The sequence below is a fragment of the Python bivittatus genome, unplaced genomic scaffold, assembly GCF_059951505.1.
Source record: "Python bivittatus isolate LINGU-HERP-01145 unplaced genomic scaffold, Pbiv_v1 ctg000070_np1212, whole genome shotgun sequence".
NCBI lineage: Eukaryota > Metazoa > Chordata > Lepidosauria > Squamata > Pythonidae > Python > Python bivittatus.
Window position 1 is genome coordinate 43,702,266 of NW_028277034.1, and position 27,915 is coordinate 43,730,180.

The following is a 27,915-nucleotide window of genomic DNA, read 5'->3' on the forward strand; positions in this document are numbered from 1 at the left end:
TTTGAAGCCTTAGATCAGTGTTTCTCAACCTTGGCAACTTTAAGCTGTGTGGACTGGCTGGGGAATTCTGGGAGTTGAAGTCCATGCAGCTTAAAGTAGTCAAGGTTGAGAAACATTGCCTTAGATAATACCAATGAGTACTAAAAGAGGCTATACTAGGAATTTAAATTCCAAGGTATATGAGTCACCTTCATTAAATTATAATGGAGATATATTATTGGTGCAGACAGGCAGACCATTCTGGTTGTTTATAGCATTTTTAGGACTAATCTCAGTATTATTGTCAGAAATAGACAAACTTTAAGTTCTTTTCCAGCACTGAAACTCTATGACCCAGCAGTAGTATATGCAAGAAAGGCTGTTCAAGATAGGACTCAATCATCTGAATATCATTCCCTGCACAGAGAACATTTGTATTCCTACATTCTACATTTCTACATTATTATATTGCCATTTCATGTGGAGATAATGGTATTTCAGGGTAGCAGCAAATTGGAATTTGAAACACAGGCTTCCTCCACACCACTTGGGATCAGCAAAGCAGAACTGGCATAAAGGAGGTATATTGTCATTCATCAGGAATCATGATTTTCCAGTTAAACAGGGTAAAAAGTATGTGCACTATGAACTAAAACTTTATTTCCATCACATTGTTCCAGCACTCACACATATCTGCTACCACTAGGGAATCACTGTGCAAGAGACAGAAAGGAAAAGTATGATCATTTGATCAAGATCCCCCAGCTGATACTACAAACCAGACAATTCCTGAGTAGATAAAGGTCATGTTTACTCCTGCACTAAACTGGAAGTAAAGCTACTAGATACATTTGTGGCTCATATAACTTGTGAATTGTGCTAATTATGAAATTTATTTTTGCATGATATATTATGGGAAATTTCTAAGAACAACACTAGTGATACACAGATCATTTTCACATGAATGGTTACACATAGCTTGTTCCAGGACTTCCTTTACTTGCAGTCACACACAGCTGTGTGCATTTGAGTTACTCCACTGCTCTGTTTGCACTAAATTAGGAAGAAATGAAGTGCATGATCATATGAGTTGATACGAGTCCTAGAATGAATTTAACATAGGATCGATCAGTTCTCTTCAGGCATCTGATACCTAGATAATGAAGCATGTGAAGGAGCAGCTGAGAATCCTCCTAACTAGCTCTACCTGTAGTGGCTGCAAAACTCACTGTAGGAGCCTTTATAGAACATAAATCCTGCTCTGCTCTACCAGATTTTGTATTGCCATATAAGAGGTCCTATATCCATGTATTCATATCTATATAGGCCCAATTTCAAATTGATGCTAATCCATATTCAGCCACAGAATGGCCAACAAATATGCCAACTGTTTAGATGCAGGGCTAGTTGAGTATGTTCTCAAAAATTCCTTCACCCCTGCACCTTTACTTCAGGCTGTTAAAGTCCTGTCCCAATGCCTGGAGACCATGTAGGCCTGGATGGAGAGGAACTGCCTCTGACTCAGTCTTACTTAGTGACTATGAATCTTGGGGGCATCCAGTTTGCTTTCTATCTTTGACCTTGGTTGGGGTTGCACTTCCTTATTCAAGGGTGGGGTGCAATCTGGGGGTCTTCATGGACTCACAGCTCTTGCTCAATGAGCAGATGGCAGGTATGGCCAGGAAGGCCTTTGCACAGCTTTATCTGGTATGCCAGTTTTGCCCATTCCTGATCAGGAGGCCCTTCAGACATTTACTCATGACCTACTCACTTCCTAGCAATGCACTCTACAGGGGGTTGCCCTTGAAGACCATTCAGAAGTTTCAACTGGTCCAAAATGCCAGTTATGGGCATGCCTTGGTATGGTCATGTGACACCTGTGCTCCACAAGCTGAACTAGTTGCTAAGTGGCTGGTTATGACCTATAAAGCACTACATGGCATAGGCCCTGGTTATTTGAGGGACTGCCAATCTTCTATGGCATCTACCCCACTGATTCAAGCTGAGAGGATTGGTATGTTCCAGGTTCCTTCAATTAAACAATGTTGTATATCAGGACCCAAGAAATGTGCCTTCTATGTTGCAGTGCCTGCCCTCTGGAATGAGGTTCTCCCTGAAATCCAGATGGATCCCACCCTGTTGACATTCTGAAGGGTTTTAAAGACCTGACTGTTCTCTCAGGCCTTGGCCTAAAGTGGTTGGTGCCCCTTTTGCTGGATGTTGGATGTTGGTGGGATGTTTGAAGATTTGCTGGGTTCACCATCTTGCACTTCATTATTTTTCTTTGTTCTAGCCTGTTTTTGTTGTCTTTTGTGCTATTATATTGTTTTTATATTGTTTGGTTTATGGTGAGCTGTCCAGAATTGTTTGGAGTCATGCAGCATCCAGTCCAATCCAATCCAATCCAATCCAATCCAATCCAATCCAATCCAATCCAATCCAATCCAATCCAATCCAATCCAATCCAATCCAATCCTAAATAAAGGATGACCTCTTGGGGTTGGGACAGGAGTGGTACAACCATTGTGACTCTCCTAGATCTCTCAGTAGCTTTCAATACCATCAACTATGATATCCTTCTGGACCAGCTGTGGGGGTTGGGAGGGGGAGGCAGTGTTTTGTGGTGGCTCTCCTTTCTCTGTGGCTAGTTCTAATTGGTGTTAGCAGTGGGGGGAAAGAGGTTGAGCCCTGGCCCCTGCAGTGTGGGGTGCTTCAGGCCTCGGGTCTTTCACCTCTCCTCTTTAACATCTACATGAAAACACAGGGTGAGATCATTTGATGGCACAGGATGCGGTATCATCAGTATGCTACTGATTCCCAGTTATATATCTCCACCCTTGCCCAGACAGGTGATATGGTTGTGGTGCTGACCGAGTACCTGGAAGCTGTGAAGATCTGGATGGACAGGAACAAACTTCGACTCAACCCTGGCAAGGTAGAGTGGCTTTGGGGTTTTGCCCCCTCAGAGTCTGGTGATATGTCATTCTTGACTCTGGATGGGGTCTCACTTCCCAGATTGAGTGGGTGGACAATTTGGGGGTCCTCCTGGACTCAGGCTCCTGCTGAATAAGCAGGTGGCAGCTGTGGCTAGTGTGTGTGTGGGGCTTTGCACAAATTTGTTTTGTGTGCCAATTGCGCTCTTTCCTGGACTGGAAGGCTTTGTTCATGGTCACTCATGCCTTAGTCACTTTCCACTTGGATTACTGCTTTGCACTTTACATGGGGCTGCCCTCGAAGACCACTCGGAAGCTACAACTGGTCCAGATGGCAGCTGCACACACAGTGCTGGGTGCTTCAAGATTCACCCATGTCACACCTCTGTTGTGCGAGCTGCACTGGCTCCCGGGTTCCTACTGGGTGCAATTCAAGGTGCTGGTTATCACCTTTAAAGCCTTACATGGCATAGGACCAGGTAATTTGTGGGACCACATCTCCCTGAGAGTATCTGCCTGGCTTACCAGATCGGACAGGGTAGGCATGCTCCAGGTCTCCTCCCTGAAATGTTGCCACCTAGTGGGACCTTGGAAGTGTGCCATTTCTGTGGCTACCTGTGGATCTCCCCTGGTGATCCAGTAGGCCCCCACCCTTTTAACCTGCCAGAAGGCCATCAGGACTTGGCTTTTTACCCAGGCCATGGGATAGAGTGAAAATGTTTTGGGTTGATTATTGGGGCATCCCAGAAGAATGACTGAGGCACCAGGCTTTGGCTGTGTTTTATAGTTTTATGTTTTTATGGTTCAGGGTTTTATTGTTCTTGTGAGCTACCCAGAGTTGTGTTTTAAGATGGTTGGCCATACAAATCTTTAAAACGATAAAATAAAATAAATAAAATAAAATAAATAACCATAGCTGTCTAAATAAGGATATTTCTGATTTTATTTTTTTCACTAAACCTATGAGTCTTAGAGCTCTCCTGCTATCACCCACAAAATGGTTTCTGAAGTATCAAGGAAGTGTTCCTCTCTTAATAATACTCAGTGATTCATCACTAACTCTGATTCAATTAACCCAGTTTAACTAGGGAGAAATATCCATTTTAGGTACAATAAATCTTTGCTGCCTTTTTAAAACATTGCTTTCCTGTTGCTTGGATACAAAGAAGTGCTGTTGATGAAACTGGAGCTCTCCAACTAGAATCATATTTACAGGGATAACATTAAAAATAATAACCTTAGATGACAATGTCAAGTTGATTTTACAGCAGCATAGGTGCAACCTAGCCAATGCAAGTTGCTGTTGTACTGCTTCAATTCCCTGAAATAAATGGAAAGTAAGCAATGACACTGCCTGCTTGATAGCTCACAAGGTGGTTGTAATAGGCTGTAAGAATAACCTTAGGAGACAGGAGGAATAGTCGTAGCCTAGACAATGCTCTGATCAATAAAATATGAGTCCAGAGGAGGGATGAGGGTGGAGAAAGTGTCTCAGAAGGGACCTTCCATAGTTCTCTGGAAAGTAAAGGCCTTTCAGACCTGCATTCTGTTACTGTAACCTTACAATGAAGATCGTATTAGTCTTCTTGCTTTTGGTTTCCTGTCTGGACTTCCTTGAAGGGCTCACAGTTGTTGTTGTTGTTGTTAATTAGATTCATATAGCCTCCCATCTCACATACGTGGCTCTGGGCAGCTCACAACAATTACAAACAACAGCAAGAACAATAAAAATATAAATAAACAGGACAAACCGTACTTAAACTACTATTAAAACTCAAACACAAAGCATAAACACAGTCAGCAGAGGAATACAAGCCATACATCCCATTCAGTACAAACATCGCTACTACCAGCATGATGGCATAGCTATGTCTTTAGACCCTTTCTAAAGGCCACAAGGGCAGGGACCAGGGGAATGATATGCCAAAGGGAGGGCGCCATGGCAGAAAAGTCTCTCGTCCTGTCAGATGACATTTCTTAGTGGATGGAACCCGTAACATGCCTCTTCTGCGGAATCTGATGGGAGGGGTAGATGTAACTAGGGAGGGGTGATTCCTCAACATAATGGTATGTGGGAAAGACCTTGGGAGACTGGGCAAAGAGATGCTGTCAAGGGAATGGTCAGATAAGAGAGGGCATAGCCTGCAGATGGATAGTGGGTGGGGCGAGAGGCTCAGAAGAGACTCTCGGGCTGTAAAGGAGATGGGAGGGGGAGAATTGTACTTCAGACTAGCAAGATTTTGTCAGTGTAGCTTTACAATAAAGTAGAATTAGCTCATCTGGTTGTGATTCCTATCTGGTATATCCTGTGAGGCCAACATCAATCTTGTAAATCTGAAAGTACAATTCTCTCCCCCACCTCCATCTCCTTTACAGCCATCTCCTTTACAGCCTGAAAAGCTAGGGAGGATCTCTTCTGAGCCTCTTGCCCTGCCCATTATCCATCTGCGGGCTATGCTGTCTCTTAACTGACCATTCCCTTGGCAGCATCTCTTTGCCCAGTCCCCTAAGGTCCTTTCCACATACCATTAAACTCAAATATCCCAGTCCCATGCCATGTAAGGCTTTACAGGTCATTAATAGCACCTTCAATTGCATCTGGAAGCACACTGGTAGCCAATGCAGCTTGCAGAACAGAGGGGTAACATGCACTACTTGAGCAGTGCGCATAATTGCTTGCACCAGCTGCAGCTTCCAAATGCTCTTCAAGGGCAGTCCCATGTATAACACATTACAGTACTCTGAATGGGAAGTGACTAAGGCATGAGTGACAGTGAGCAAGGCCTCCCAGTCCAGGAAAGGGTGCAAGAGCCTTTGCCAACCATGAGGGACATGGATCTAACAAACAGGTGGCCAAACTCACAGTCATGAGGACCTTGTCTGCTTCATCACTACCAACAGGATCAAGATAACAGGGCAAGACTGTATCCCAGGTACCTCCATAGGCTGGAGTCCAACTGGGAGTAGATCCGAGCAATTTTGTCCAACAGACACCTAGCATATTCCAAAGGTTCCCCTTTGGATCCTTCCAGGTGTCACAGTGGTGGTAACAAGGCAATGGATCTTAGTGATTGCTTACACTTGCTTTAATATCAGGCAATAGAAATAAATGCCAAATTGGGAGAAGAAAGACAATGTGGCTTCTTTAGCTAATATTAGATCAGTTTAGAGAAGGGACTGAAAGAGAGGTTTGGCAGTAGATGATGGATCTCCAAAAAGATTCCATTGTAGCCCCCTCCCTTCTCAGGTTAGGGACTTTGTAGGGTAGGGAAAATAGAGCGGTGTCATCTTGGGCTGTCTATTTTCTTAGCACTTAATCTTAAATGCCTCTCAATGAAAAAAGCCCTGGAAGAAGATCACATTACTTATTTTCTTTTCACTATGAAGATGGCCAGATTCTGCTCAAATGCCATTTTGTTGCCTTGTTAATTGCTAGAAGTAAATTAATGGGATTACTGATTGATTTGAAGCTTTCTTCTCTTTTAGGTAATCTATCTTTCCTTCTTTCATTTGGAAAACTTCTATATCTCTGTCTTCAGCTGTATGATGCCCCTTTTTTCTTGAAAGCTGACATTGGATCATTACATAAAAAAAAGAAGAAAGAATAGGAGACAGTTTTTCACCCTGACAAGCCTATGAATTATTCCATCAGAGGAGGGCTCTGCCCTTTCCTTGTTAAAATAATACCATATTTTAACTGCATTTTAATGTAAGGTTATTTAAATTCTGCCATAATGTTGGGATTTAGCAGTAAACAGTCAAATTCTAGTTACCAGTGTGATCCACAGAGGTAGAACATTCAAATCACTTCTCATCTCTAATGCAGTAAATGAGCTTAATCATCAGTGATAAATTTGCATTCAGGGTACATGAATGATACAGTGTTGGCCAATGATATATGAAATATAAAGTTCTTTAAATTTGGTATTCATAAACAAATAGACCCCCCTCCCATTCATCACTGTGAGTCCTATAAAGTTGTTTTCTGATACTAAAAACCACAGTGCTTCAGGGATGCTCTTAGATTAGACAGGTAGATCACAAAGACATTTTTGTAAAAAGAAATACAGAGTGACATCCTTTTTCCTTGAGTTCACAGCTTTAGGCCAGGTGGGCACATGAGCAATTGCAAGAAAAATATTCTTAATTCCCCATGCATGCCAGATTTATTCAGTGCTGTAGGTTTTCTTTGATCAGGTTTTTATGTGTTAGTTTTGCTTCCATTTTTCTAGGTCCCCACCAGCTGTTACTCTGAAATAATTATATGCAGCATCCATTTACTTTTATAAATGGCTGAGAAATATTTCAGAAATAAGTTCCAGAATAGCAGCTGTGTTAGGTGTACAACAGCAGCAGAAGCAACAACAAACAAAGCCAACAACAACTAAATTGCCCTATTGTGACATGAGGTTTCAAATGCATGTAGTCTAAATGAGGAAAGAATTCTTTCTTCTTTCTGGGAGGGGATTTTAAATCGGACTATAACAATTAAGTCATTTTCCCCACCTCCGTGCAGGTATAAAACTACTAAAGTTACGTGGCACTTCAGAGGGGCATTTCATTTTGACAAGTACCCAGATTGAAGCAAGAGTTCTCTTCCAAGTGCTGGCTCAGAATGGCAATGCCATTCCAATTCAGATATTAGAAGGCCTTCTCAGATGGGCTGCACACATGCAAATGACCTTTTCCACCAGAGCAAGTTGGCCAAATGTATTTGAGACATCAAAGCAAAGCAACTTAATTTTTCTAGTAGAGAAACTTCTTCAAAAAAATCACCACCAATGGTCCAGGACAAGACAATCCTTCAAAGGGGAGCAATGTGATTTCACACAACCCTAATAAACTATAACTGGGCTTAGCGATGAGAATAAGCTAAATGCTATTTGTTGAAGAATACTGAGCTTGTGATTCTTCCAGGATGGGAAGGTCATATAATCTTTCCAAAGCATAATAGCAGATTGGAAGGTGAAGGACAGGATATTGGGGAAGAGCCCTATCACTTTTCCAGAAGTTCTAAACTGCTTTTAGAAGGCTTAGGAACTTAGACTATGGTCATGCCCACCTCTGACATAAAGGGTCTTAGGACAGTTTGGTTCTAAAGCTGTCAGCCCTCCAAGGTAGACCAGACTAGGAAACCAAAGTTACACATGTTAATACTACTTTTATTATAAGGTTATAGTAACAGAATCTTGCAAATCTAATGCTCTTCCCTCTCCCTCCCTTTATCTTTGTGAGAACTAGGGAGGATCTTATTTGAGATGCTTACTCAGATAACAGATCTTCCTCAGATTCCCTGTCCTTCAAAGTTATTCCTTCTGCCCATTACAAAGGCTCAGTCTTGTTGACTAATCTGCCTGCCATACCCACCCAGATTACAAAAGAGGCCCTTGCATCAATTTACGCTATGGTGTACCTGGAACTTTCTATTAGTAATACTTTGGCATGTAAATTGGGATAGTGAAAATGACCAGCAGACAGGCCATATGGTCACTACCAACTCTAGCAGCTAAAATTAACAAAAGGTGTGTCCATTTAACCTTCTTTTGTTTGTTAGTATTGCAGCTTATGCCCAGTACCCATTTTCCTACCTTCTCGATGCTGCTGACACGATTATATGTTATAGCTATTGACAAATGGATTCAGAATTTAAAAAAGCTCCCAACTGTGCAAAATAGCTGAAAACAAACTCATATCTCAAATAGAGGTAGATGACAGAATTTTAATTGCAATATATTGTTGTGGAAGAGGAAGCTAGCAGCCTTATTTTAGCAATTTATATTTGCAGGAGTTTTAAGAGGGAAACATTATGGAAAAAAAAACCTGGGGAAATAATCCATCCAGTTAAATGTCTCCATCTACCTTCTGACCATTCAATATATTTGATGATGAGAACATCACATGTCTCCCCCCACCTCCTCCTCCTCCTCTTCCTCCTCCTTACCAACAATGTCAAAAGTTCAGTTAATATAAATAGTATAGGTGCTTAGATACTTTTTTCCTACTCTTCTTTAAATTATAGCCAAACTACATGTGACATTAAATTTGTGTAGAATGTGCACAGCTTTTGAAAAATGCATCTAGGGTTATTATGGCTGATAATAAATGAAATCAGATTAAGAGTGGAGGAGGCATTCCTATTATTTACTGTATTTAACTATAATTTTCTTTTGACTGACTGAAAATTTTTCAATAGTCCTTTAAAAGTAGGGGATTAAGTTTTAAAGAAACTTGTGTGTCTGATACCACTTATATCTATACATTCCATTAAATATCTGCAAATGTAGATGAATTAAACAGTTGAATTAAACAGTTGGGAATAACCAGTTTCTACTTATCTACCATTCATAAACATTCAATAAAATATTTTGTCTGACTTGAAACTGAATACTTAAAAGGTAATGAGCTATGTAGTTAGTAAATAGTGGTTATATTACCCTAAATAAAGAAGTCAACATTATATTATAGAATTATATAGTTTGTAGGAACCTTCAAAGTCATATAGTCCAAACCCTTGCTCAGTGCAGGATTCACCAGAGCATCTCTGATAGATGACCATCTGGTCTCTGTTTGAAGACCTTCAGCAAAGGAGAACTTAACCTTTCATGTGGCAGCATGTTCCAGTAGCTGACAACTTACATAGCTGGGAAATTCCTTCTGATGTCTAACCTGAACCAACTTCCTTATAGTTGTAACCCATTGGCTTTGGCCCTGTCTTCTGAGGCAATAGAGAGTAAGTCCACTCTCTTTTTTACATGACAACCTTTTAGCTTGTATCTCCCCTCAATTGTCTTTTCTTAAAGCTAAACAAACCCAGATCCTTTAACTATTTTTATAGGGATTGTTTTAAGTCCTCTTTGATAGCCCTCCTCTGAACCTACTTCAGTTTGCCACTGTTCTTTTTGAACTGTGGGGCCCAAAACTGGACTAGGATTTCAAGTAGGGTCTGACCAGGACAGAGAAGAATGGAACAATTACTTCCCATGTACTGGACTCTATATTCCTGTTAAGGCATGACAAGATACCATTGCCCTTTTATCAAGTGTGTCACATTACTGGTTCATGCTTACTTGTGGCTGAGAAACCTATACGGGAAGCCACAGTATGGACAGAAAATGGTGAAACAAACTGGCCCCACATTGGCAAAGGAGAGACAGGACTGTATACTCTCCCTGCATTTATTCAACCTATATGCTGAATGTATATTAAGCAAAGTGGGATTGGAAGATGAACATGGTTTAAAATTGGAAGAAGAAACATCAGTAACCTGCACTTTGCTGATGACATTACTCAGCTGAATATGCAAAGGGTCTGCAAAGTCTAGTAATAAAAGTCAAGGAGCAGAGTGGAAAATAGGACTAAAATTAAATATAAAGAAGACCAAACTAATGACAACAGGTACAATAATCACCTTACAACAGATAATGAAGCCATTGAAGTGGTTGATAGCTTTTGCCTTTTAGGATCAACGATCAACAGTAAAGGAACAGGGAGTCAATAAATATGCCACAGACTAGCACTTGGTGGACCAGCCATGAAGTCCTTGGAAAAGATATTTAGATGCTGTGATGTGTCTATCTATATCTACAAAGATCAGAATAGTGTAAACCATGATATTCCCTGTGACACTCTATGGAAGCAAAAGTTGGACTCTGAAAAAGCAAGATAGGAAGAGTATTGATGCTTCTGAACTTTGGTTTTGCAGAAGATGCCTGAGAATACCATGGACAGCCAAGAAAACAAACAAATGGAATGTTGAAAAAATCAACTCAGAGTTCTCTCTTGAGTCACAAATGACCAGACTCAAATTATCCTACTTCAGACACATCATATGAAGACCTAGCTCCCTAGAGAAGTCTACAATGTTGGGAAAGGTGGAAGGAAAAGAAAAGGAGGATGCCCAACAGCAATGTGGACGGACTCAGTTACAGTGGTGATGGGTGCACCATTAGAAGACCTGAAAGACCAGGTTTGGGACAGATCATCATGGAGGAAATCTATCTATGTGGTTGCTAAGAGTCAACATTGACTTGATGGCACTTAATCAATCAATTAAAATATCCCTTTGCATCTGAATAGTTCACATTTAATAAAACACACACACACACACAAACACACACACTAAAAAGGATGCCTCCCATCCCATCCAAGAATAGTCAAAGTAGTACATTAGATGAAAGGTGCTACATAATAAATTAGTCAAACTTTTATTATACTACATAGATCACTTATAGGTTCTTCCAAAATCATTTCAATGATGGCTGGCTGAAGTTAAGAAGATGCTCTAAATCAATACTGGAGAAATTGTCTAAGTGTTTTAGCTGGTGAAACAAGTTCTTTCTTTCATAGATAGGAATTAACTATATGTCAGATTTATCTGTACCATTTCTCTATTCTAGTGGACTTTAGGTGGTTTATGGAGAATAGTTTATAAAATAACAATAATTCAATTGTGCTAGTAATGACCTATAAAGTCCTACGTGGCATGAACTGGGTTATCTTCCCAATCACATCTACCTGTTCTATCAGATCTGGCAGGACGGCATGTTCTGAGTCCTGCCAGGTAGGGAGTGTCATCTGGTGGGGCCTAGAAGGAGAGCCTTTCCTGCTGTGGTTCCCACCCTGTGGAACATCATCCCCCCAGAGATTTGATTGGCCCTGACCCTGCTGGTCTTTTAGAAGCCCCTAAAAACTTGGTTTTGCCAAAGGGCACAGGGACCAGGGAATGTGGCAGAGCCAGCATAGTGTATATTAAATATTACGGTCAGAAATGAATACCTTGGCTATGAATTTTATGAAGTTTTTATTATGGTTTTTAGATGCTTTTGTAATGTTTTTAATTGTATTGTCTGGTTGTTTTATATTGGTTTATCTGTTTGTAAGTCACCTACTGTATATGAGATGGGCAGCTATATAAATTGGAATAATAAATAGATTATTGTTTGCAGGCAGGCAGGCAGGCAGGCAGGCAGGAAGGAAGGAAGAAGGAAGATGTTAGAAACCAAACGTCACCTACAGAGACCAAGTTTCTGTAGAGAGAGAGAGACAGAGAGAGGAAGGGATGACAACCTGTTTTCCAGTTTCAGCAACCTTCTCCCAGAGCTTAACTCTAGGAAGGATCCTTTGATAGGTTAGATGTGTGCTTTATGAGTCCTTCAGTATCAAAGAGTCTGAAAGTTATCAAAATCAGTCTCTATAATGCTGTTTTTGAATTTCTTGTTCCATTTCTGATTGAACACAAAGGGAAAAAAAAATAACAATGGGTAACAGGGCTTGCAGGAATTACGTGCTTTTTCCTATCAAACATTCCCCTTGTGATATATGTTGGTTCAAATTGTATTGTATTGTGCCATCAGCTACATGACGCTAGCACTGTACCAATTTTGGTATACTTTATCTATCAAACCTAAAGAAATGTATATTGAAGCAGATGTTTATTACACCATGTGACATGTTTTATATCCATTATGGGATTTATGGTCTTCATTTTGACAGAGTACTCAATATATCTCTTCTACAAGCACTTTTATTTGTTCTTATATATATTTTGCCATATTTTATGTTCCAATAGGTCTCTGGTTCTGCCTTACAGCTCCCTCAAGATGAAAGGCCACACATAAAATTCTTACAGCCCAGTTCTCTTTTGGGTGCACATGAGAATGAAATATCATCCTACGTATTGCAGTTGATTTTAAGTTGTTAAAATGAGAGAAAAGTAGATATCCTTTTCAATTTCGTGCCCTCTTCAATTCCAGTATTTTGCTGATCTGGGAAGGAAAAATGAGAAACCGAGGAAATATTTGCAACTGTGGCAGGACTAACATTAAAAGACTTTCTGGTCTGCCGAGCCTAGAAGCTCAGATATCAGCTGTTTGAGTCATCCGACTTGCACATTATGACTTCCTTTAGACTGATATCTTTCATCCATGGCTTTGTAAATCCCAAGTGCAACATCTGCTATGTCTTCACATGGGTTTTCTTATGAAAAGAAGTTCCAGCTGGTGCACAATGTCCCTGGGACTCATAACTAACATGTCCCATTAATCTGAAAGAGTCTGAGACAACTGGTAAGTTCACTGGATTTGGCAAGCAGAACACGTGTCATGTCAGCTCTTTATTTGGGATATGTCTTGACAAAGCGTTCTTCTCTACTTCTGGATTTAATTGCTGGAAAGCCAGTATCTAATTAATGAGGCATTTGGTTTGTCTGGATTATTTCTTATATTGCCTAGACTTGACTGGTCATTATGAGGAACACTGTGCAAAAGTCTATGAGGAGCTGCAACATGCCATTTGAAATTACAGATTGTAGAGAGACTTTTTCCTATCTGATGTCCCCCAGCAGATGTGCCTGGCCTTTGTGCTAGCTGTGGATTCTTTGAGTTAGTTTGATTACACCTGAAAGGTGCCAAATTGGGGAACACTGCTGAAAAATCTTTCCTGTAGACCTTCCTAGTCAGCAGATATGCCTTGAGAAAAGAACGCAGCTTTGCCTGCATCCTGTTGATGCTTGAGATGTCCACAATGTGGAGTGCTTATTGGCAGGTAATGACCCAGCCTTCAACTCAAAAGGCAAGGTGTAACTTTATCTAGTCAAAACAGCTGCTGCCATGCCTAAGCCATGAAATAGAGAAGACTATCTTCCTAGGAAAGAAACAAAATTCTATTCTTAGGCCCTGCAAGAATATCATACCATGCGTGCAGAGGGTGGACTTCATTTGAAGAACTCATGCCTCCTAACAGAACATCCATCCTGTCACTGGACCTTCTGCTATCATCTCCAAGATCTCAAGGTCAGAAACAACAGGTCTGGGCAGAAGTTCAAACTAAACATACAGAAATAGGGTTTTTTTAAAGCCTTCTTTCAGATAGCCTAATGAGGAGCAGATTAGAGCAACATTTTGCTCTAGAAGTTGCGATGTGGCCCACTGTCTTTTCCAGACAATTAATGGTGCAAATGCATTAGGATGATATATGCACTGCTTGTGTAGATCTCCTTATTTATAATTTTGTTCCAGCTACTCATGTCACTGCTGGATAGTGCTCCTCATGATCCTTGCCTTCTTCACCTATAGATGAACTGCTGCCCATATATTGCCAGAACCCTTTCCATCGTGCCAGGCCAATAGGAAATTATGGACACAGGCAACCGCTAGCTTCCCAGTGGCAATCTGGCTTCAGGCATCTCATAAATACTTTCTAGATTGTCATGAGAAAACTGCTACATCTTGCACTGTATTTATTCATTTGTACAAATGCCTAAAAATGCATTGTAAATATATTTCATTGTTGGAACATGATGGTGAACAACTCATGCCTTCTAATTTATGTTTGGGATGAAGTCCCTTGATAGCAGTACAGGATTGTATTATACTATTGCTCATCTATTTTTTTTTATTATTATTATGGATGCATTATATATTTTTTTGGTATTCTTTTTGATATGGTATTGGTTATTTATGTTCTACTCCATGCTATACTCCATAGAATACACTGTATTTTTATTTGATTAAAAAGCAATCCTAGGAGGATTCAGAGGAGCCTACATACAGCAATCAACCATTTAATGGTAGGAAGGTATGAAATGAGGCAGCAATAAACAATTCCCTGCCACAAACGCTTTGGCATCAAATTCAGCAAGTGCAATGTTAATCTTGACACCTTCTTCTACAGACCAGGAAAGATAAAAAGTGTGATTGCAACCCAGATAAGATACTCCAAGTCACATTTTTCCAGACACTTTCAGCTTATATATCAACCATTGATTTATTAAAGCATATAACTATGGAATAATGTATTTGTTACAACTACATAGAGAATGCAATTCAAAGGAAGGATCAACTACATAGCTTAATGGAGCCCTCTTTCCCTTTCCTTCATTAGCCATTCACATACAGATAACAATTGATTGGCCATTATTTTACAGGAACTCAATATGTGGCCCTTCCATTTAGCAATTTTATTTCTCCTTCCTAAAGATATGGCTTGCAAGATACTCATGCTCCAAGCTCCAGACAGCTAAACAAAGGAACAAGGGCATCTTGATGATGTTAAGAGGAGAGAGGATGTCGTGGATTGAAATCTAAATCAGAGGTGTATTAATTGTGATCTCAGAGCTTCAGGCAGCCTCCAGATATCTCCAAAAGTTGTAATTTTTCATGAGACAGAAGGGAAATTAATTATACTAATTACATGTAAATTTAAATGTAAACACATTTAATTTTATCCTTCCTAACACTTTGGAGTGAAGCTCCAGTAAAGTACTTAAAGGCCAAGGACAGCCCTTGGGCTGTCATTACAACTGTTCGATAAATTAAACCAAGATTAATATTATAGGAGAATTGCATTTAGTTTTGCTTTTATTATCATCTGCTTTTAAGGGCGTATGACCCTCCCTTTCAATAAAACTAAAGGCTGCCTTGAGCTGTGTTTCACTTCTTGTGATTATACAGACATATCTATGTTGTTTTCTTGCTACCATTATGGGAGAAGTTTGTTTTTGCCTTCTGGATCCCCCCCCCCCATTCCGATTCTAGCCTATATCCTTGTGATTTTCTGATCATCTCCCATGCAAGTACTAATCAGATCCAACCATTCTTAGCTTTTTTAAAATTACCCAAAATCAGCTAAGTGCTCCAACTTGCTGTGACTTCATCTTCAATACCTTTTAAAAATTTCTACCAATTCAAAATGTCTAAATACACCCCTTACCATGATGTTATGTAATCCCATAAATCAGTGCCATTTGATATATGGTCAATCAACAGTGGAAGCAGAGAGAACTTCCCCATTATCCTTCCACCTTAGAACTGATGCTTGGGAGATTGATACTAAGAGAAAGGAGATCACATGAAAGAGGGAAGAAAGACCTCACAGAAGGTCAAGCAAAAAAAGGCCACTGCTTACTGATAAAGGGAAGGGATACAGAGAGGTAAGAAGAGAACCATTCAACCAAAGCAACAAGTTGAATCTCAGGGAACTGTTAGAACTTTGCTTAATCTCATCATAGAAGCTCTTAATCCATTAGAAAAAGATTCTGGAGGTACAATGTACTATCACTAAATCTCACATAAAATGATGCTGTGTTACATTTGTAAGCACAATAGGTGTTAGTTCCATATCATTTTAAAGTGGAGTTGGGCCCCATTTAGCCACAAATATATGGCCAAAAATGACACTCTATACATGGTCCCATCATAATAGATGTTTTCCTTTATTGCTTATAGTGGTGCTATATTAATGAATGAAGATTTATTGGTGATTCAAAGAATCTTGATAGCATTTATTTCAAAGAGATTCCTGGGAGTAGCTTTAGTTGTTCCAGGCAAAAAGAAAAAGTGCTAAGATGTATTTATCAAATGCAGTATTGTTAGGCTAATACCATTAGAGCAATCTATATTTTAGGATGGCATTATTGCTTCATGCAAGGAACTGTATGAAGAGAACTGTGTTAAAGGAAGCAAATTCAGGCTTTGTTTTGTTTTGTAATGGATGGAACTATTCTTTCAGATATAGTTAATGCTATGCAGTGCTATGATTGATTCCCTTACATCTGGACAAACACTACAGCTGGGACAATATGCTGGCTAAGTACCTTGGCTACTCTTCCCAGACTTCTGCCATCTTGCTAGACAAGAGATCAGTTTGGAGAAATGCAAAATGTGCCATGGTGCTCAAGCACTGTGATCCACCAAGGACCAATATTTTTTTTTAAGTACCCCAGGTTTTGCCAACCTTTTAGAAACTTTAGACATCCTTTCTTTCCCCTACCAATCTGTAAAATAATCATGATCAAATTCCATCTTTTGGATCGGGATAAAATAATTTTCCTGGAAAGCATGAATTTACTAATGTACAATATGTGTAATAGAAAATTGTTTGTCACCATTTTTGTTCTTTGTCTTCCAAGGAATCCAGAAGAGATTAACGTAGAGTGCCTAACAGTCTTCCAGTATAAGACATTCTGAGTGTTGGATAGACAGAAAGTCAGAACATAAATATTATTGTTATTATTAGAGCCAGATTTGGCTGGCTTCAGTAGTAGAACTGTATTTTCATATCATTTTCTGTGTAAGGTTAACCTAACAATAAATTGCAACAGTCAAAATGTTAAGCAGAAATTAAACAGACAAAAGTAGCCAGCCTGTGCCCTTATTTAAGGTGACCTATTCTCTGCTAGGGAGGGAGAGGGGTCACAGGAATATCTTCAGGCACCTGATGGTCAAAGTCACTCAGATCTGCTCAGAGTTAAACTCTGACTGGGCAAATTGAAGCAAGTTGCCTGAGGCATCATCTTGTCCTATTACCTGGGAAGTGTGTAACCTTGTAACTCCTAAGGAAGTGACAGGATCCTTGGGTCTGTTAACCTAGCCATTTATCCATTAGATCCATGTCTTTTCTGGTCAGTCAAGACTTCCTGGGAGGTGACATGCTGTTAGGCCCATGCAGTGATAAATGCATCACTGAGTTAGGGTATGGCTCCACCTGCTTTGAGGAGGCTGATGGAACCGTCATTGGATCCAACAGCTCAGGACAGTCTTGAATGTTTCCTTTTGAGGGAACGTTTTTGAGAAGATGATCAAGTTACAGCTTCAGAAAGCCCTGGAGAAAGCAGATTATATGGATCCTTTTCAATTAGGTATCAAAGAATACAATATGGAGGTGGCACTGATTACACTTGTTCATGACCTCTGGTGAAGCCAGAATGAGAGTGATGTGACTCTGCTGGTTCTCCTAAATCTCTCAAGATCTTTCAGTACCACTGATTATGGTATCCTTCTGTATCAAGTGCAGGGATTAGGAGTGGGAGGCAGGGTGTTGTAGTAGTTTTCCTCCTTCCTCTATGGCTGGTTCCATCAGTGTTGACAGCTTGGGTAGAGCTCTACACTCTCACCCCTTTTGTTTAACATCTACATGAAGCTACCAGATAAGGTCATCCATCAACATGGGATCAGATATCATCAGTACACTGATGATACCAGTTGTATCTCTGAACTCGAGGTTGAATAAGTGATGCTGTCAAAGTCCCACTACTTGGAGACTGTTGGGATCTGGTTGGGTAGGAACATTCAATAAAAAGGTTAAAACAGTAAGGCCAAGTTTAGAAATGCATCCAACCGACAAAGTTTTTGATGAAATAATTCCACCACCTCTTTGGGGTCACATCCTCAGGAAACAGTTAAGTATCTACTTCTTCCACAAAAGCCCTTAGGAAGAGCCAGACCTTAGTGCTGTCCAGAACACTAGCAGGGAAGAGCCCACTCTTATCTGGCGACAGGCTATTTCAGAGAGGGGGCAGGGGGTGCTGATATTGAGAAGGCTCAGCCTTGGAGTCCCTGCTGATGACATTCACTAGGAGTTAAGACTTGGAAGAAGTCCTCTCTACTTGATCTTACCAGATGAGCAGTTTGCAGCTGGAGAAGGTGGACCCACAGATACCCTTGTATGAGTTAGGCCATTATGGCTTGTCAGTTGGAAAGAACTATATAGGCCCCGCTCAGTCCAGGAATCCAAATGATAGCATCCAAGACAGATTGTCTAGCATCCCTTGACCATATCCAGTGAAAGGCACCTACCACTTCTGAATAACTGGTTTCACACTGAATTGCTCTTACTGGTAGGAAAGTTTTTTCTTACATTCAGTTGCAATCTGCTTTCCTGTAACTTAAATATATTATTCTTTGTCCCGAACTTTGGAATGGTACAAGTCTGGACCGTGACTCTATTCAACAAGCCATGGTTAAAATACCTTGCTTTGTTTCTACACACAACGTGCTCAACTAGGTTAGTTAAAGGACAAGCAATAGCATTTGCAAAACCATGCATTATTAAGCAAAAAGCACCCTGATTCTCATAAAACCCAAAGGGCAAGCTGCACATATTCTGTTGCATGTTACTAGGACAACAGTAATATATTCCTATGTTATTATTATAGAAATATTGAAATAATAGAAAAGAGGGGTAAAAATGTTTAGGAATACATTCCAGAATAGGATTAAGCCTGCTTAATTCTGTTTTAAATCAAAATTCTAAACCTCCAGTTCTGTAGACATGGTAGGAGGAGAGCTGGGCTAGCCTATGGTAGCAAAAATTGGAAGGAGTCTGGTACTACCTTTTAATTTTACTAAAAGGCGTAAGCATTTGTGACCTGTTGGTGATTTAGGATTATGCTATATATAACATATATAGATAGGTTTGCACATTTGGCTAAGAAGTAACATGCTGCTTCTGGCTTAACATATTGTGTGAACTCAGCCACTGTAGCATATTAAAGGCTTAGCAATGTATGCAAACTCCTGCAATGGTTCATGGCACAGCACAGTATGTTGAAGCAAAGCAAAATAAACACAGTACTTGCCACTGTGGTCCTTTTCCCCTTCGTGACAGTTCAGAGCAGACACGGGAAACAATGCTCCTTTTTTAGCTTGTTATAGATCCATGGAAACACCCCCTCCCCCTGCAAACCAGCAACAGTTTACCCTACACTTGAAGTTTCCACTGCTGCCAGTAGGAACCTCTCCCCACTCCAGTTTAACTGAGCATGGATCGTCACCAGGAATCAAGTAGAGAAAGAAAGAAAAAAAAATCCCTCCAAGGAATCATCATGCAGAAGAAAACGACACCTTTTAATAGCATAACACAGACATGCACAGGCCACGCGATCCCAACTGGATCCCATTTGGTGTCGTATTTGGCATTTGCTTGCTAGCCAAATAAGGGACTTTTATGAATGAGACATCATTTAAAAAAAAAAGTCAGAGAAACTCTGCAGTCCTCTAGATTTAAATAGGAATGTGTGCACAGCACCCTCTTATATTTTTAAAGAGCTGGACTTGAATTTCTACAGCAAAAAACCTAATCTTTGCAATCTTGGCTGCATTCCTGGAATGCATGGCGATCTTGCCACTTCCCTAACAAGCTTTAACTGAGTGATACCTCTTTTTCAGCAAGGTCATGGAAGAGAGAATGTTACCAGCACTCCAGCCATCATCACGCATAATTGCATAGTCATTACATTGTTGTGTATGACGTAGCCCAGAAAATGTCCTTTTTTCCTCTTGGCAATGAGCACCATCACAATATAAGGAACAAGAATAGTACTTTTAAAATTGGCAGTGATAGTAACAACCCCTTTTCTTCCTCCTAGAGTACGTTAATGTGTCTTCTTTGCATGGGGTGGAAAGAGCAGGGTTTGTTAATGTTATTTACAAAATAAAGCATACCCTAGAGAATAGCTTGTACTGCAAGACTGATTTCCAATATGTAGATGCATAACAAATATATTTGTTGTTCATGAAACAACACCATTTTGGAGAATAGGCCTCACTTATTAGAATAGGGAGGAGGAACTTGTGATGCAATAAATATTGCTGGACAACAACTCCCAGCGACCCTCATCACTGGCCATGGGTTGAGACCTGCCAGTAGTTCAGCCATGTTAGGAAGGATACAAATTTATATACTATTCCCAGGTTTTGCAGCTTTGGAATGTCATAATAACATTTGCTTATTGTTTTGGAAAAGTTGGTTGACATAAACATGTCCTCTGCCAATCTTCTCCCATAACAACAACCTCCTTAGCTGGTTGGGCTGAAAGAGACTTTGGCTGGTCCAAAGTCACTCACTGAACTTCCACTGACTTGCATCTTAGTCTTATGAAAAAGCAGAAAATACTGGATACAAGTACATATAATGATGCAGAGAACTTTAAAAATTAACATTTAGTTGAAACCAGAACTTTTTAAAACTAGGACTTATGGATAGCCAACTAGAAAAGAGTCGTGGAAGGTTGATTTTTCATATGGTAACTGCAGCAAGGCTATTATATGCACAAAGGTGGAAAACTATAGAAATACCCACAATGGAAGAGTGGATTGTGAAGATGGCAGAACTTGCAGAAATGGCTAAATTGACTTGTTTGATTAGGGAAGCAGCAATAACTACTTTTATAAAAGACTTGAAACTCTTTATGGACTTTTTGCTGAAAACAGAGACAATGAACTGGTGATTGAAAAGGGCTGTATATGGGAAGAAGGGAACTATGTTATGTAATTTGGGAGGGCAGAAATAGTATTAATTATGTTTGTAACTGCTGCAAAGAAGATCAGAAGTCGCTTCTTTAAATATTTTTTTTCTTTCTCTTTTCTTGCTCTATACTGTCGTTCAGTTCCTCTATCTTTCTCTCCTATTTTTCTTTCGATACCTTTTCTTCTTTTCCATATACCTTTTTACTTTTCTGTAGCTTTTAACTTTGTAAAAAAAAATCCTCAATAAAAATTATATAGAGATTTATCATGAAGCCATCTGATATAAACGAAAGCACATTTTGTTTGTGGAAAATTTGTGAGAGCTCTGGTTGAGGGCCTTCAGAATTTTCCTTCTTCAAGGTTCTCCTTCCCTGTCCAGTTTATCTTGATGGCTACAATGACTTCTTCCTCTTCCATGATGATGGCAACAGGTTCACCAGCTAGCATCTCTTGCAGAAACCATGTGCTAGCCAGTCAGCTGATATTACAAAGCTCTGCATCATTTGCAGTGAAATTGTTTTTCTAAATATAAGAATCAGGCTGCTGAATCAAACAGATGTCATAACTGGGGATCTGGCATAACCGATGATATCACTGGAATGGCATAAAGGCAACCCTAAATGATTTCATTCTTGTATTTTTAGTTTTATTCATTAGATTCTACTATTCTTTAATTTTAAAAATTGTTTTTGGATTTTTAAATTACACCAAACACATGTTCCTCATTTGAGCAATCTTGTGAGGGGGTCATCTTAAAGACAGCATATTATGCTTATTATGTATTTTATCCTCCTCCTCCTCCTCCTCCTCCTCCTTTCCCTATCAGTCTACTGGTTACCTGCTGGTTGATTTATATACTTTTACCAACCCACAAAACCCTTCTATTTTCATTGCAGCTTCATTCCTTCTTGCTCTGTGCCAGGTTCAGGGCATTTTCTTGCAGAGAAAAAGAAGGTAGCAATGAATGGATATGTACATCATGCATCATGGCTTTTTTTCTTTTCCTTTGATGAGGTTGACTTCTCAAAAAGATCACTGGATTTGTTTGCCATCAATGAAAATGACGCTATAGGATGCTTTTGCAACCCCCCCTGGTTTAGATGGTGCAGAGACATGTACAATGCAGTCTCTGCCCATGGCAAGTATTCTATGACCTTCCAAGAGCATAAACAGGAAGTGGCCATATTTAAATAAAATCAGCTACCAAAAGCAAAACAGCAGTGAGCTTTTAATTCCTGGAAACTATAGTTTCAGAAAATGTATCTGTTGTTGAATCTTTAAGGAACACCTTCCCAAAAATTATTCAAGATAATGCTGTACTGAAATCTATCTTGTAATTTCTTATAATGTCCCCCCCCCCCCCCGACTTGGGAAATAGTTTCTGTTTGTCTATCTTAAATCCACACTATCTGAGAATTTCAGTGACATTTTTCTTGGTCATGGTTTTGATCAAACTCTTGTGGCATGAGATGACTGACGGTGGTGCACTTTTCTGTTACTTTCTATCGCTCTCAAACCATGAGGTTTTCCTTTGGAATAAAAATGAAGCATGGGAAACCATGGAGGCTGCAGATTACTGGAGAGATTGTTCAAAGACCACTGCCTGCTGCTTTGTGCCTAAGTTAGGGCAAGAATATCACACTTATGCCATCATAAGAATTTCTCTTTTCCTTTGAAAGAAATGTTGAAAGCAAATGCTTTTTCATCAGACTGAAAGACGACTGGTAGGAATAATTCAGAAGAACATTTCTGCATGGTACAAGTTTAAAGTAATGGCTTACAATAAAATAGGCATGATACAAATGTGAAAAGGAAAGAAAGGAGACAATCAGTGGGCACACTCCAGGTCATGTCGATTAAGTAGTGTGACATTGCAGGACCCAGGAAGCATTCCTTCTCATGAATGGCTCCTGCCCTTTAGAATGATATCCCTGAGGTCATCTCCCACCCTTTTGACTTCCTGCAAATTATTAAAGACCTGGTTGTTCTTTCAGGCCTTGGACTAGGATGGCGGTTGAGCCCCTTTGGGCTTCTGTTTTGTTGTTTGGGTCCTGTCTTCCAGACAGCTGCATTGTTTTTCTTTAATATACATGTTTTCTTTTACATTTATTTTAAATTGTTTAACTGTAAGCTGCCCAGAGTTGCTGGGCAGTTGGGTGGCCTCAAAACCGAAATAATAAACCAATAGGCAATAAGCGATTTTGTGATTACCATATCAGGTCATTCTTGGAAAAGAGACCCCCCCCACACAAAAAAAGCACTTAGTCTTAACCATAGTAATAATACCAGGGATGTACCCCTTCCAGTGCACCTATTGCAGCAAATAGTTGAAAGCAGATAGGTAAAATAAGGTGCAAACATATCATTCTGTGTGTACATGCATGCTGTATGTGTTTGAGTCTGCAGAGATAAAATCCCAGGGAAATAGGATATGGATTATAAAGCCTGCGCACCAAGATTATTTTATGGATTTTTAAAGTATTTTTCTAGTAAAATATTCTAGGCTCCAGTATTTACAAAAACAGTGTTAATACTCATACTTTTTTTTTTTTAAAGAAATCCCACTTGGCTGTTCTTTCTAGCTGGCTGATAGATATTGAACATCACTGCTATTAGGCATCAGTTTTGCCAAGGCACCCTTCATGTGTTGACAGGTAGTGAGATGCTAAAATTGGCTGATGGAAAGTTTACAGGAGATTAGGATTGTTCCTACCATTGTTATCAACATTTCATGGATACATCTGGCTCATATAATGTACGGTCACAGATAAAATACAGAGAAATCAAAGTAATCTAGTGCAGTTATCCCAGTCCAAGTTGCTCAATTCTTCTTCTTATTCAAAATCCCAAAGTGGACAGAGGTAAACAATTATGAAATGAACCCTAACCCTGTTTTATCTATTTTATCTGCAGTCTCTATCTGTTTAATAAAAAAATAAGTCCTTTTTCATCCATGATATGCAAATATAAATTTTATTCCCCTAAAGCTCTGAAGATGTCCAATAAACAAATATTACAATGAAAAAAAAATACCTAAAAATGGCATATGGATTAACGTGGCTGAATTGACTTCTACTTCCAGCTCTCTAGGAAGCACTCTTCTCTTACTTTGACTGCTGACCTAATAGGTAAGTGCTCAGAGAAATTAAAAATGCAAGGTAGTCCTCAGATCTGGAAATGTTAAATATGAGAAGGCTCTACTGTCATTCATGTACACAGAGCAATTCAGTCAGACTTCCATTCAAACCACTCAATCATTATTATAGCCAATAGTAGCATTGGATTAGTTAATTATTATAAATGCGACTACATTTATTTTATATATTTGATCTATATGAAGTGTCTGTGCTCCATCTGAAGGTGTTATCTCAACTTACACCCTTGCAGTGATCCAATTTGAAGTGATACCTTGGCCTGGAAAACTCTGTTTCTCCATCTCAACCCTTCAAAATTAGGCATCAAAGTCACTTGCTTTAATCAGGTGGAAAGTTATTCTGTAGAGTTATAAGGTAGTCAATGAATGTGAAAAAAATCTCAACATCGGGAGAAAACTGGGCTGGCTGCTCCAGTCTTGTATTCTGAAAAGGATTTGAGTGCTTTGTATCACAGGGATGCTTCAATTAAAAGTGCATGGGTGCCAGCCAGTGGTTCCCCATGGGGACCACCTGGCAGACAGCCAAGGAAGACAGCAGTAGAGGCAGGAGCAAGGGCTCTGGATTGGCCCTCATATGTCCCACAACTTCCAAGTCCAGACTTCTGAGACTCTGTAGATTTCTCCTCCTACAAGTAGACTCAGTAGTATGAGGAGTCAGTCTCTCAGCTTCAGAGAAAAAGATGTGGATCATGGCTGTAAACAGCATCCTAACAATTATTGTTTATAATTGTCTACAGCTACATAGTTAATTGGCAGCTTCTATGTAAGTTTAGCAAGTATGCTAGTTAGACCCACTCTTCTGACACATAATCCATTTAGATAGTATTAGATTGAAAGCTAGGACATAATTTTCCAGTTATACGATATATTACATGAGCTTATAGATCTCATAGATATCATGATCCCATACTATACATAAAATTCCAAGATTTGCACATTCCTCAAACTTGATTCATGGAGACTGCATGATCCATTATCTTGGCAAAAGTAGAGAAGTAACTTATAGTTTTTTTATTTGTAATTGTTTTTATATATTTATTCTTTTTAATTGTTGTATGCCACCCAGAGTCACTTTGTGTGAGATGGGCGGCAATATAAATATGATCAATCAATCAATCAATCAATCAATCAATCAATCAATCAATCTTGCTGTTGCTATCTACTGGGAAGGTTTTGATTTTTACTTCCCAGTCTGGTCTACAACCTTGGGATTTCCTGGTGGTGTTAGAAGCTAAGTAGGGACAATTCCAGATAATTCTTGGATGGGGGACCACCTGGAAATTCCAGGGCTGTAGGCTAGACTGGGAGGTTGAAAATCAACTTAGAAGAAGGCATTCACAATCTCTTCTATAATACTGCTAAGAAAACTGCACCAATATAGTCACTAGGAGTCAACCTTGATTGTACATAAAAGGAAAGATTCCCTCTGATCTATTTCACTTTAGTGTGTGACTCAGGTAGAAAAGCATTGTGGCATCATCAGCCCTAGTAATTCTTGTCAGTGCAAGGAATTTAACTATCATAATCAAAAGGTTATTTGTCAGCAAAATAAAGAAAGTCATTCTTTCTCCCAGTAAGAATTAGGGGAACAAAAAGAGAAAAAAGAGTTGAAGAACCAATCTATCTGCGATTCAGCTACTGCTGAGTTGGAGCCTGAATATTAACATCCTGGCTTGCAAAATTGAACTTCTTTTATTGTGAAATCCAAAAGCTTTATTTCACTTGACAGTAATTCACAGTTTTCGTACCAGTTAAATATTTTGTATACCAAGTTAAATGTACTGAGCTATTATTTAAGCACATTGTGATTCTGCCTATTCACTGGGGAAAAGATATGTTTTTCACAGCAGATAACTGCAGGAGGGAAAGGGGAAGAATAAGCTGTAAAGTGGGGTGCCATATATCTATAGACTAACATAAATGGGATAAAGGACATTTGGTATCACTGGATGGCAAAAAAGGAGTAACAGTGAATAATGATGATAAGCAATTAGTTGGACCCAGTTTTTCCCAGCAGACATATCTATAAAATTAGTTATTTAACAAGCATGAACCTGTGGAGAACCAGACTCAGATTCTCTGAAGCAAGCGAACCTTTTAAAAACATAAAGCAGATCAACTTGTCTCTTATCAGAAAACTGAGTGTTCTTTACCAAATAACTCCTTCTCCTCCTCCTCTTCCTCTTTTTGGAAAAACTGAAAGGAAAAGGGTTTCTCATCTCTTTAGGCAAGTTGGCTCACTGGTGAACCATTCTTATTCAAGAAGTTCCTTAGATTTGCCAAACTGCAACTCAGTAGCTGTAAAACTCTGAAGCCCAATGAGCATTCATGACCTCTCTCCTTACTTGCTGCTTGCATGCCTGAGGTCTTGATCTCTGGAGGAAAAGTAATTTGGTGGCAGAACTTGTGAAAAAGTTCATAGATGGGACTTCTATATTTCTAGTCTAATTGGTAGCCCTAAAGCTGCAATGCAAATTACAAGTGGTAACCTGATCATCTTGTTTCTCTTAATGAATAAGTAAAATCTGTCACCCTAAGCCAGGGTTTCTCAACCTCAGCAAGTTTAAGATGTGTCAACTTCAAATCCCAGAATTCCCCAGCCAGCCATGTTAAAGTCTTCAAGTTGCTGAGGATGAGAAACACTGCTCTAAGCAAAAAGCAAGGTTCTTACCTGTGAATAGCTGTTCCCTCTCTACTTGCAGAGCTAATTACACATAGAGTAAAAAGAAAAAGAAAAAAAAAAACCTTGGTGAACAACTGGCTTGACCTTTTCAAGGGAAAATAAAAGATCATTGACTTTTCTTTTGAAAAAGCATATAACCAAATGTACAAATCATTCCAATTTTAGGACCCAGTATAGTGAACCACATGCCAAAATCACTCTAAGGTGATTATTTTTCATGTCCTAACAACTCCGTAGCAAAACACTGTTTGCAAAACAATCCATCTATTCCCAAGAATTTTTCTAATGGTCAAGAAAAAGGTTGGCCTATTGACTTTACCTTATGAATGCCTATTTGGGATTCTTGCACATTATTCTCAGACCCATTACTTCGGTTAATCATTTGCCACAACTTGGAATACATGTTGTTCTTCTCAAAGGGATTCATCCCTTTCACCCGTACATGTTCATAGACTGCAGAATCCAAAACGGTGCCATAAGGAATATCTGTCTGCCTGGAGAGATCTTGAAGAGACCTTAAATATTGGAGAAGACAAAAAACACAAGATATTTGATTCCACATTTCCAGGCTTTTGGCAAGCAAAGGACAACACGTATAACAAGAGCTCTTAAGCATTTTTATTTTGTTTTTATATGATTCGTAAAAGTCAAAGCAAGGCTAGGAAAACTGCCTTTATATTTTAAGGAACAGGGGAAAGTACAGAGCTAGAGGGTAAAGGAAAGAAAAGAAATTGGATTTTTCTTTTCTTTTCTTTTTTTTAAAAAAGAGTGATCTGCAAAAATCAGGGCAGGTCAGCTTCTTTTAAAGAGCAACATAGCAAGAAAGGTTTGATATTATTTATTTCATTAATTTCCCACTTTTGAGATTTAAAGAACATGCCATTCCCAAAGTGACTCAACACTATCTTCTTAAAAAAGGGAAATGATAATTGACTATTTAAAATCTCATCTTTTGGTTTCATCCAAAAGAAACCAACAGAGCAACAGAGCAAGGACTAACGTTGACTGGCTTCATTTATCTGTCAAATTTATATGCCACCTTTCCATCAGACAGTCCTCAAGATGTCAAGCAATAACCATAAATAGGAATCATACCATTACCATCTATTTGGTTTCACCCCTGGATATCAAAGTAAAGGCACT

At 39.4% G+C, this 27,915-nt stretch overlaps 1 protein-coding gene across 1 annotated transcript in view; it reads right to left on the reverse strand.

Annotated features, from left to right (window-relative positions):
• GRID2 (glutamate ionotropic receptor delta type subunit 2) overlaps nt 1-27,915 on the reverse strand; it is a 490,302-nt gene that overhangs the window by 107,799 nt on the left and 354,588 nt on the right. Inside the window, exon 12 of the mRNA XM_088133270.1 lies at nt 27,092-27,287. Coding sequence (XP_087989396.1) covers nt 27,092-27,287 — 196 coding nt within the window. The remainder of the gene's footprint in view (nt 1-27,091; nt 27,288-27,915) is intronic.